The 12,665-nt window shown below is 41.2% G+C and overlaps 2 protein-coding genes across 2 annotated transcripts; both read left to right on the top strand.

Annotated features, from left to right (window-relative positions):
• The first annotated feature begins 2,212 nt into the window (after positions 1–2,212).
• Positions 2,213–5,796, top strand: LOC131939878 (kelch-like protein 6). Its single transcript, XM_059298404.1, has 2 exons — positions 2,213–2,306; positions 4,738–5,796. The coding sequence occupies exon 2, from the start codon at positions 4,774–4,776 to the stop codon at positions 5,707–5,709; it is 936 nt and encodes a 311-aa protein (XP_059154387.1). The 5' UTR covers positions 2,213–2,306; positions 4,738–4,773; the 3' UTR covers positions 5,710–5,796.
• Positions 5,797–9,779: 3,983 nt separating this feature from the next.
• On the top strand, positions 9,780–12,272 carry LOC131939879 (uncharacterized). The gene is made up of 3 exons (XM_059298405.1): positions 9,780–9,928; positions 11,104–11,310; positions 11,456–12,272. The coding sequence occupies exons 1-3, from the start codon at positions 9,780–9,782 to the stop codon at positions 12,270–12,272; spliced, it is 1,173 nt and encodes a 390-aa protein (XP_059154388.1).
• The last annotated feature ends 393 nt before the right edge of the window (positions 12,273–12,665 follow it).

Here is a 12,665-nt window from a genome sequence, read left to right as displayed (position 1 = left end):
TGTTTAATGAAGTTTTCTTCTCGAAAGTTAGTGACTTAGCTTCACGGGCGCCCTTGTGGGAGCGCCTTAGACGCGCCCAAAGTTTGTCCAACAATTAGGGAGAGTGTAACCTCTTGTGACATGCTGATGTATGTACAAAAAACACCACGGTTTTCACACAACAAAAAACACTATGGTTTTCACACAAAGAACAACACGGTTTTCACACAACAAAAAACACTATGGTTTTCACACAAAGAACAACACGGTTTTCACACAACAAAAAACACTATGGTTTTCACACAAAGAACAACACGGTTTTCACACAACAAAGAACACTATGGTTTTCACACAAAGAACAACACGGTTTTCACACAACAAAGAACACTATGGTTTTCACACAAAGAACAACACGGTTTGCACACAACAAAGAACACTATGGTTTTCACACAAAGAACAACACGGTTTTCACACAACAAAGAACACTATGGTTTTCACACAAAGAACAACACGGTTTTCACACAACAAAGAACACTATGGTTTTCACACAAAGAACACCACGGTTTTCACACAACAAAGAACACTATGGTTTTCACACAAAAAACACAACGGTTTTCACACAAAAAACACAACGGTTTTCACATAACCAAAAACACCACCGTTTTCACACCACAAAGAAACACCACAGTTTTCACACAACAAAGAAACACTATGGTTTTCACACAAAGAACAACGCGGTTTTCAAACAAAGAACACTAACGTTTTACCCAACAAAAATCACCAGTTTTCACACGAGGCAAAAACCGCACGAATTTTGCAATTTTTATGTCACGTGATCGCCCAGCTCATGACCTTTGTAATTTACATATTAGCCTCTGGTGAACTTTCAGAATCAAAACGAGGACAGACACCGCCCAAGAGCGCTGACAAGATTTCCGCATTAATTTTGATTTGTAGGCAGCCAACATCGCAATATAAACAACCACGCCCAGCCGCCGATACCGGAAGTTCTCTGAACGACCTTGACACCTCCGTCGCCAGGGCTGTAAGATGTTGGCCATGCTGACACCCCCCCCCCCCCCCCTCGGTATTTGAACATTCTGTTAAGTGTCGTGATATACCCCTTCCCCCCCCCCCCCCTCACACACAAGCCCACCACAATGTTGATAGACGCTTTTTGTGACGTCATGTGTACTCCAGGCCAGACGACCTTGACACGATATGGAATGTGTGGGAAATGAGGTAATGTACAGTTGCAGTGATACATTGTTCTCTAACATCACTGTATTTTATTGGCAAGTCGCTGACAGTTGTTTCCTTATTGATTTAATGATAATAGTCTCTGATATATTACATACTCATCATCACTATCCTCACCACCATCAACCTAACCATCACCATCACCATCATAATCAAATCATCACCATGAACAATAGTAATAGCAACACCACCAACACCACCACAACCACCATCAACATCAACAACACCATCAACACATTACATCAACATCAACATTAGTATCAACATCAATATAATTAATCAACATTCTTAATATCATCATAGTTAGATTAAAAAAGTACTTTATATATATATATATATATATATATATATATATATATATATATATATATATATATATATATATATATATATACAAATGTTAAGCAAGTTCCAAGGATGATTGTGGGCCAAAATAATTCCCGGAATTCCTTCCTGGATTTCCCGGAAAAGCCAAAAAACCTCGAACAAATGCAGTTTTTGCTCCATATCTCCGCAACCAGACAACTTAGCGACTTGAAACATTTACCAATCGATTCCTGCCATAATTTAGACTAATATTGCCGAAGAAAGTTTTCAAAAATATCCTTTCGTTCGGTCACAAAAAATTAATTAAGAACATTTAAACTGAGCGTCGTGTAGGTTTTTAGCCTAAAGCGGAGGTTCGAAAGGATATTTAAAAAATTTCGTTAATAAATATTTTTTCTATTTTGTTTTGAATTATTAAAACTACTTGTGTTGCATTATTTATTTGCTGAATATATGATTTATCTCGATTTAAAATTGTTATGGATAACTCCTGGATAACATAAGGAAATTGCGCTTAAATTGTCACTAGACTTTTTAATAACTTGTTTTTGCGTGTTAAAGAAACTCCTGTTGATTTTTCTCACTTTAGAGAATGACGCAATCTGGATATTTGTTTGCATGGACCAATCAGAAAGTTAGATCACGCGTCTAAAAATACACCATTAGTAAAGTTAACAAGTTGCATCAGTCACTTCGATGTACATAACATTGAGGAGTTGCCGATTATTGAATTGAAAAAGGTAAGTTAATACAAAATTAAAAATTTTCCGTCATTCTTTTTTATATACACCAGTGTCAATTTGTTTATTAAAGCGAGTCATGAAATTGAATTTCCAAAGTTGTATCAATTATGAAAGCAAATAATGAATTGAAACACTTAAAACCATTTCTATTTTCTTCCTGCAAATACTTGCTGCCATGTAAGATAATCGAGAAAATTCATGTAGTGAAATTTTAGAAACGGGATCCTACTAGATCTAATACATCTTTTTAAAAGCAACAACGCAACATTTGATGATACTATAAAAATATGTTAACTTAATATAACCAAGAAGTAGGCTACATAAGACACGGCGGTGTTCACGCGAGATTGGAGTCACATTATAGTTTAGACTTCACACGCACGAACATATGAAATCTATATATATTATAAAGCAATGTATGTGTGTTTGTCTGTCTGTCTGTTTGTCCTTTACGCATTACTACACCTCTCATCACATCGCCGGGAAGTTGTTGTGAAGATTCCTGGGGAGGTTTCTGCGGAAAAAAAAAAATTTAAATTCGCAGGGGTGGCGCCCCGGCAGGGCGCGATTTGTTTTTCTCTATATACGGTATATAAAAATAAAAGTCGATTTTTTATTTTGACACCATTCATCTGATCGCTATCAAACTTTGGTGAGTTCATTAGAACACTTTAAGGAAGGGTTTTGTAAAAAAAATCGTTTTTAATTTCACAAGGGCGGCGCCACCGGAGGTTGCGATTTTTCTCTATATACCGTATATAAAAATAATAAAAGTGAATTGCCGTGACACCGTTCACACCACGATCGCCATGAAAATTTGGGAAGATGTTTTGAGAATACTCCTGGGGAGGTTTCTGCGCTAAAAACATTTTCAAATTCGCAGGGGTGGCGCCCCGGCAGGGCGCGATTTGTTTTTTTCTCTATATATGGTTTATAAAAATAAAAGTCCATTTCGGTTTCATACCGTTCATTGGTGTACTATGAAACTTTGGGGGAGATGAATAGATCACTCAATGGTAGGGTTTGCAAAAAAAAAAATATTTTTTAATATTGCAAGGGCGGTGCCCCCGGGGTAAGCGATTTTTCTCTCTATACACGGTATATAAAAAATAAAACTCGGATGCGGTTCATCGGAGTGCCATGAAACTTTAAGTAGTAGATGAGAATACTCCCGATAATATTTCTGCGAAAAAGAAAACTAAAGTTTCTTATGGGCGGCGCCATGTAGGGTACAATTTTCGTCAATACACGGTTTGGCGCCCAGAGTTTTAGAGCGACTATGTTGGCACTTGGCACCCGTTAATCGAGCGTCCTGCATAGCGAGTAAGGGGTACTACTATATTCAGCGGTAAAACAACAGGCTTTTAAAAAAATAACTTTGTAACGCGAGGAAATCCTGTAAAGTTTCGTCACCTTGTGAAAGATGAAAAATTAACTTTTTGAATATGAGGAGCCTACTGTAGAGTTTCGTCACTTTGCGAATGATGCAATAAGCATCTATTATTAGACGATTCAGTCAGAAATTGAGATCGAGCAACTTATAATAGACCATTAGTAATGCTAGCATATTGCATCAGTCACACTGATGTTTAAAACACGTCAAATAATTTTTTTTTACGTGTTAAAGAAAAAATTTCTGTTCATTTGTGTCACTTTAGCGAATGACAAAATCTGCGTCATTATTAACAGGATGCTATTGGCACGCTGGGTTATCCAATGAGCACGATGGCGCCTGTTAGTTTTAAGGAGCCAGGGGCCGTACGCTGCGCCTATGCGGTAGTGTAATTGGGGAGGGGGGGGGCTCCTGAGAGCGCCCCTCTACGTCCCTGACACATGGATGGTCACCGAAGTGTGTTCTACCTCATTATTTCGGTGAGTGATTAATGTACACTCAAGGTTTTCATGCGGTAGTGTAGGAAAACCCGTGTCCCGATAATTATTATCCAAGCGCAGGCATTGTTAACATTTAAATAACACAGTTTTAGAAAAGAAGGACACGCGTCTAAGAACATATGATTGGTAATGCATTGGTGATATCCTTCTAATATATTTCGTCAGACTTTCTTCTATCCCCGAGACAACGCGCGGGGGGCGGGTACGCTAGTAAATATATATATATATGTATATATATATATATATATATACAAATATACATATATAAATAAATTTAAAAAATATTTATTATATTATTATTATATTATATTATTATTATTTATTTATTTTTATATTAATTTTTAAGTTTATATATATATATATATATATATATATATATATATATATATATATATATATATATATATATATATATATATATATATATATATAGTTACTATTGTTGCGAGTTTGGCTCAAATTACCGCACAGACTTGCAACTAACTATTTTAATGAATAAATATATATGCTGCTATTTTCATTATCAATTCACCAGAAATTTAAACGGATCCACTTCAGCATAGATTCATCAATGGCTGTCAACCCAACTTTAGCACTTGGTATCGCCACCTGTTTCCTAAAAGACGAGAACCGCGAGAACTTCAGCGACTTCACAGTCTGTGTCGGCGACCGGACCTTCCAGTGCCACCGTTACCTCCTGTCCGCCTGCTCTGGATTCTTCCAGGCCCTGCTGAGGTCGGACATGAAGGAGAGAACAGAGAACGAGGTCACGCTTAAAGATGTTTCCCCGGACACGTTTCAACTGGTTCTTGACGTCATTTACAAGGCGGCTGACGTCCTGACTAAAGAGAACGTCATTGATGTCTGGCACGCTGCCTGCATGTTACAGATAGATTTCCTTACCAACTACACGGAAAGTTTTTTAACACCATGTGTTACTGTAGATAATTACTGGGATTTCTACACTAACGCGATTTTACTCAACTCAAGCATCGTTAAAAAATCTTGCCTTGATACAATGGCAACCAGCTTCATTGATCTTACCGGAACAGAACATTTCGTCGATATTTACTTTGACGATCTGTACGAAATTCTTAAACACAATAACTTGTGTGTGTGTCCAGATTTTGTCGTCCCAGCCATTGCTCGCTGGGTCAAGCATGACACTACAAACAAGGAAGCGGACCCAGGCACTGAGAAAGAAACTCAGGTGATTGAAGAGGAAGAAAACAACCGTTACGACTGTTTTGAAAAATTATTCAGCGCGGTGAATATGAAACAGCTTAGCAAGCAAGAACTTATTAATTTGATGACAGATCCTAAGCTAGCCGAACACAAAAACGCTGTCATTCACATCAACAATGTGGCAGCTCAAAGACTGGACACGACATGGCAATTTGGAGAGCCTACATATATTTACCAAAACGGCCGCAATACTTTAAATCCTGTCTTCAATTCTCAGAAATTATGCCAACATTGCAATCGCAAGTATACACCCAACATGTGAACATGGTTATACAGAAACTTAGAGTATAAACATTATCTATGAAGGGGGTTAGATTTTTGCGTTTTTATATTTTGAATTTAAAATAAATGTTGCATTAATCATTGCGTAACTCTTTTTAGAGCTTATTTATCTATCTATCTATCTATATATAAAGAGCAATGTATGTTTGTGTGTCTGTCCTTTACGCATTACTACACCTCTCATCACATCGCCGTGAAACTTTGGGAAGTTGTTGAGAATATTCCTGGTAAGGTTTCTGCGAAAAAAAATATTTCAAATTCGCAGGGGTGGCGCCCCTACAGGGCGCGATTTGTTTTTTTCTATATACGGTATATAAAAATAAAAGTCTATTTTGATTTCACACTGTTCATCCGATAGGCATGAAACTTCGGGGAGTTGATTAGAACACTCTATGGAAGGGTTCTGTACAAATAATCATTTTTAATACCGCAATATATATATATATATATATATATATATAACCTTGTATTGGCTTCAACCATGTTGCCGTTATTATTAAAATGTGATTTATGCGGCGGTGTATGTAGCCGGGCGACAAAACTTTCGCTTCCCGTTGGGTAAAAAAAACTGTCAGCCCGGGAGCTAAAAAAAAATCATGTCAGGCTGTCTATGACAAGACTTATTGGAGGCAGGTATTGATCCAACATACATTGGCTTTTTAAAAATACAAAAAATAAAAACAACTTCAAGGGGAAAGCACTGCAACTTGTAACGCCACACGAGTTCAGTCCCCTGATTCAGTTGGACGTCATTGGGGTTAAGAAATTAATGGACGAAATAAATGATAAATGGATAGTCGGGTGAAAGTAATAAATTACATTAGGTAAAAAATATTACAGACGAAGATATGGGAAAAATAAGTATGGTATATGTGGAGATGAATTAAGAAAATTGTAAAAAAGAAAAGTGAAATTAAAACAAAAAATAACACGTTGTGAAAGAAAAATGTTGATAAATTAGATAAAAATTTCTGAAGTGAAAATAATAATTGCAGTAATTTCCCTTACATTCCCATTTGATAGAGAGGCGGGATAATGCTCATACAGGCAGAAGATTTAAGCCCAAAATGAAGTGGGGGGGGGGGGGGTATTGATTAATCAAGTCTTGTTTTTAACCACTCAAATCTCGTGTAATCTCACAACCACGTTGTTGTATTCTCACCAAATCTCGTGTGTTATTGCACATTTTAGGGTAATGTACGGCACTCTTTCCACACTACCCCCCCTCTCCAACCCGACGCATAATAGATATCTTTGATCAAATTTAAAATAGTTCCAAAGAGGACGATTGTTTTCCAAATAGTATTGAAATCTTGAACATTTTTGTCAAATATTAACTGAACAATGAGATCGGCAATTTCCTGAAACTTTACCACAATGATGATTGATTTTTTTTATTTTCTCCAGTTTTCACAATGTTATTTGTCACATTTTTGAAACGACGCGCAATATCAGAGCTCGTACATTCTATAATGCTGCTTTTTAAAAAAATCTTATAAATGTTTACAATCTTGTACAGTTTCCTTTCTCGCACATTTTCAAATCTTGGTTATTTTTAAAAATTTGCGTATAAATAAATCTGGTATATTTGCCAAATCTCGCTTATTTCCCAAACTCTCGTTCGTTCTGAATATCGTGTGGAGCAGATCTCGTAAAGTCTCGCCCTGTCTTTGATATCAGTCACATGACATGAAGGCTAATGTCAGTTCCAGCAACCATCGGGCATACAGATTTACATATCTAAACACAAACATACAGATTTACAACTCTAAACACGAACATGTAGATTTACAACTCTAAACACAAACATGTAGATTTACATCTCAAAATACGAACATACAGATTTACAACTATAAACACGAACATACAGATGTACAACTCCAAACACGAACAAGTAGATTAAGAACTCATCTCAAACACAGCCATCATACTCCTACAATTATATCAACATCATTACAAAGCTGTTTCAAATATAAATTTTAAAGTAAAATGTATCTAAACCCCAAGCTAGATATAAAGTTGAAAAAAAAAGTCAAATTAGTAGTTCAAGTCCTTACAAAGGGATGGTAAACACGGCCTAATGAGTGTCTCGAGAAAAACAGAGACCTGGTCTAATTTGCCGGCCTACACGTCAGTTCCTGGACAATTAGAATCTAAAAGCAGATCAAAGTTAAAAAAACATTTACATTGCGGATTCGTCGAAAAACATCTTAAAATGTTTGTGATTAGAATCCGTGAATGTGGGAGAGTGTGTGTGTGGGGGGGTGGGGGTGGGGGGTGGGGGTGGGTGGGGGAAGGAGGGGCCGGGGTGAGATAATTAAATGTGTTTTCTAATAATTACGTGGTGGTCAACATGTGAAGGACGTAGGTCAACACATTTTGATGTCAACAAATTTCGAACAGTCAACAAGCGATGAATAAGTTAAGACATTATGACTTAAAGTCAACAGTTATGTACTTAATTCAACAAATTATATTTTTGAGTCAACAAATATGAACTGAAATCAAGAAACAATACACTCTTCAAATCTTGAAAGCTTCAGAAAAATGTACGGGATATTAAGGATGCTTGTTTCAAAAATTCACTTTTAGATTCCTGGATCCTAGAAGACATGTTCGTAGTGCCAAATGTGTCTGTTGCAGGCGTCTGATATGTTTGGAAACTGAAGACCATGCAATATGTTTACTTGAAAAATTAGGCACCACGAGTTTGCCTTGTGTAGTCGTAGGCCAATCGTCACCGCAATTTGGCCATCTGGAGTTAAAATCCTTCGTCGTACCCAGTTGTTAGCTTTGGGTACCTGACTCACGTTAGGGAGAGTAAAGGCGGCGGGGCGTAGAGCTGACTACGCTGTACCTTTAAATGCCGTGGTTAATAATACATATGAACTCTACTTTATCTGCGCTATTAATCTTCAGCTCCTAAAGACGGGGTAGGGAGGGGGGCGGTTGACTTTTACCCAGACGCTAAGTATTCGCCAACTCGTTAAAATACAGTGCAAGTATAAAAAACCATTATAATAAGCTTTAAAATACACTGACCTTAGAAAGTAAAGCACTATTACTTTAGTTCTAGTTCTAAAATTAAAAGCATCGGTCGTTTAATTCGGATTGAAAATATTTCTAGAGCGACCAACGTTTTAACGTTTTCTATCACAGCTAAAGGAAATTAATGTTTATTTTCTTTTTAAATGCATCTAAAAGTTTGTTCTCTAAATATTTTTATGCATTTAAATTCACATAAATCAATAGCGAGCAATGGGTGAATATAGAGTAAGACGTGATTTAAGTTTTATAAAAACTTTTGTAGGATATGCCCTTAGCCATCTGCACATACGTATTTTGTAGGATATGCCCTCATCCATCTCTACACGTATTTTATAGGATATGCCCTCACAACTTTTGTAAGATAAGCCCTCAGCCATTTACACAGAAATCTGACGCTATCCACTCTACCACCATCTCCACACACATACATCTGACGCTACCATCCCTACCAGCACCATCCATCAACAAGCCGGCACGACAACAACAAATCGCCGGCGGCTGATTCCGTCTCAAGAAAGATGGTTCAAATCACACCCGTGTCCCGGCTTAATTCCAGATTCCTAAATTGATTTCTCGCCAGCCAATTGGATAAATTAAATTGACGAAATTAGTTCACCTCCACCCTGCTGGTCGCCAAGTTGTTGGAGGCTGAGATATGGGGTGTTATGGGATATGGGGGTGTGGTGGGATATGGGAGTGTTATGGGATGTTATGGGATATGGGTGTGTCATGGGGTATGAGAGTGTTATGGTATATGGGAATATCATTTGATGTGGGAGTGTCATGGGATGTGATAGGAGTGTTATGATATATGGGAATGTCATGGGGTGGGTGAGTGCCATGGGGTATGGGGTGTGACGGGGTGGTGGGATTCGGGAAAGTCATGGGATATGGGAGTGTCATGGGATATGGGAGTGTCATGGGATATGGGAATGTCATGGGATATGGGAATGTCATGGGATATGGGAATGTCATGGGAATGTCATGGGATATGGGAATGCCATGGGATATGGGAATGCCATGGGATATGGGAATGCCATGGGATATGGGAATGCCATGGGATATGGGAATGTCATGGGATATTGGAATGCCATGGGATATGGGAATGCTATGGGATATGGGAGTTTTATCGGATACGGGAGAGTGATGGGGTAAGAGAGTGTCTTTGGATATGGGCGTGCAATTAGAATACCACGAGAATGGAGTATCCAGAAATATTGCAGGCTTTTAGTCTTGGGGTACCGGATCTTGTCCAGGTAAGCACCTGGTACACCGGCGAAAGGTAAGCCCCCCCCCCCCCCCCCCCCCCGTGACTTATGACCTACTTCTGATGTTGAATATTTAAACGCAAGCCAAAACAACTTCTTACCCGCCTCTAGGGTAATGGTTAGGGTTGGGGTTAGGGCTAGGGCTAGGGTTAGGGTTGGGGCTAGGGTTAGGGTTGGGGTTAGGGTTAGGGTTGGGGTTAGGGATGGGGTTAGGGTTGGGGTTAGAGTTAGTGTTGGGGTTAGGGTTGGGATTAGGGTTGGGGTTGGGTTGAGTTGGGGCTAGGCTTAAGGTTAGCGTTAAAGGTACCAAAATACCGATTTTTTAAATGCAAATTATTTGTGACATGTCCCAATTTTACCTTCTTCAACAAAATCTAAAAGTACAAGTTTCATGTCCTCTCTTTTATAATCTTGTTTTTTTTTGGTGGCGGAGGTTTTGACTTTTTGGCGAGACTTATCTGGAGAAGATCCGGGGTATCTGGGGAAACGGGAACTCAACAGGATATGTCTTATTGCCATATCCTGTCATCTGCCATTAGAGCATACGAGTTGGGGGTAACTGACACTGTACATGTGTGGAAGATTAGACAAGCAAGGACAGCTTGAAGGTCCAGGGAAAGAACGTTAACGCAGGCTGCACATTCAGCTCTACAAGAGTAATCTTACCTTGATCTCTTACATAGAGGGCGTACCAGTGAACAAGTATTTACGTGGTAATTTTGTTTAGGATAGTGTTGAGGAGTGAGGGAGGGTGGGGAAGAAAGTGTGAGGAAGACAGGAGGGGATGGGGTCAAAAGGAGGTGTTTGTGTTTTGGGGGGGGGGGGGGAGGGGCTGCGAATGAACTATTCACCTGTTGATATGCATGCCATATAATTTGCCCCCCCCCCCCCCCCCCAATGCATGTCTGAGAAATGACCCTCTTCCGCGTCCGTCTTTACCTTCATCAAATGATTGTTAAAGACAACAGAAATCTTAAGCTGTTATTAATTTCTCCCAAAATCGATAGGTCAAGGCCAAATAATTCGCGAGCTGAAGTCCCAACATCTCTGTTCTACAGCCCTGCCCCAGTCCTTACAGCCCTCGTTCTTACAGCCCTGCCCTCGTCCTTACAGCCCTCGTCCTTTACAGCCCTGCCCCAGTCCTTACAACCCTCGCCCTTACAGATCTGCCCTCGTCCTTACAGCCCTGCCCTAGTCCTTACAGCCCTCGTCCTTACAGCCCTGCCCTCGTCCTTACAGCCCTCGTCCTTTACAGCCCTGCCCCAGTCCTTACAACCCTCGCCCTTACAGATCTGCCCTCGTCCTTACAGCCCTGCCCTCGTCCTTACAGCCCTCGTCCTTACAGCCCTCGTCCTTACAGCCCTCGTCCTTACAGCCCTGACCCAGTCCTTACAGCCCTCGTCCTTACAGATCTGCCCTCGTCCTTACAGCCCTGCCCTCGTGCTTACAGCCCTCGTCCTTACAGCCCTGCCCTCGTCCTTACAGATCTGCCCTCGTCCTTATAGCCCTGCCCTCGTCCTTACAGCCGTGCCCTCGTCCTTACAGCCCTGCCCTCGTCCTTACAGCCCTGCCCTCGTCCTTACAGCCCTGCCCTCGTCCTTACAGCCCTGCCCTCGTCCTTACAGCCCTGCCCTCGTCCTTACAGCCCTGCCCTCGTCCTTACAGATCTGCCCTCGTCCTTACAGCCCTGCCCTCGTGCTTACAGCCCTCGTCCTTACAGCCCTGCTCTCGTCCTGACAGCACTGCCCTCGTCCTTACAGCCCTGCCCTCGTCCTTACAGCCCTGCCCTCGTCCTTACAGCCCTGCCCTCGTCCTTACAGATCTGCCCTCGTCCTTACAGCCCTGCCCTCGTGCTTACAGCCCTCGTCCTTACAGCCCTGCTCTCGTCCTGACAGCACTGCCCTCGTCCTTACAGCCCTGCCCTCGTCCTTACAGATCTGCCCTCGTCCTTACAGCCCTGCCCTCGTGCTTACAGCCCTCGTCCTTACAGCCCTGCCCTCGTCCTGACAGCACTGCCCTCGTCCTTACAGCCCTGCCCTCGTCCTTACAGCCCTGCCCTCGTCCTTACAGCCCTGCCCTCGTCCTTACAGCCCTGCCCTCGTCCTTACAGCCCTGCCCTCGTCCTTACAGCCCTGCCCTCGTCCTTACAGCCCTGCCCTCGTCCTTACAGCCCTGCCCTCGTCCTTACAGCCCTGCTCTCGTCCTGACAGCACTGCCCTCGTCCTGACAGCACTGCCCTCGTCCTTACAACCCTGCCCTCGTCCTTACAGCCCTGCCCTCGTCCTTACAGCCCTGCCCTCGTCCTTACAGCCCTGCTCTCGTCCTCACAGCCCTCACATATGCATTGGTTACGCGTGAAATCGATGACATATTTTAGCGACCAATGCTTTGATGAAAGGAAAACCTAGGCAAAAAGTTGACCTCGAAATTCCAGCAGTGAATGACAAGGTGTTTACCCGAGCGCAACAGAAGCCACAGTGTGCTCGCGTCTAAACTAGATAGATATAGTGCAGCACTGAACTGGTACACACCCTCGGTCTATCAGCCCCGGGGGTGGGGCGGGGAGGGTAGAGTGTAGTTGAAAGGGGAGAGAACTGGGAGTAAATCTAAGGGCAAAACT

This window comes from Physella acuta, unplaced genomic scaffold (genome assembly GCF_028476545.2).
Source record: "Physella acuta isolate Inbredline_101_S28 unplaced genomic scaffold, ASM2847654v3 ptg000298l, whole genome shotgun sequence".
Taxonomy (NCBI): domain Eukaryota; kingdom Metazoa; phylum Mollusca; class Gastropoda; family Physidae; genus Physella; species Physella acuta.
Note: the sequence above shows the minus strand (reverse complement) of the source record. Positions and strands in the feature narration are given on the sequence as shown.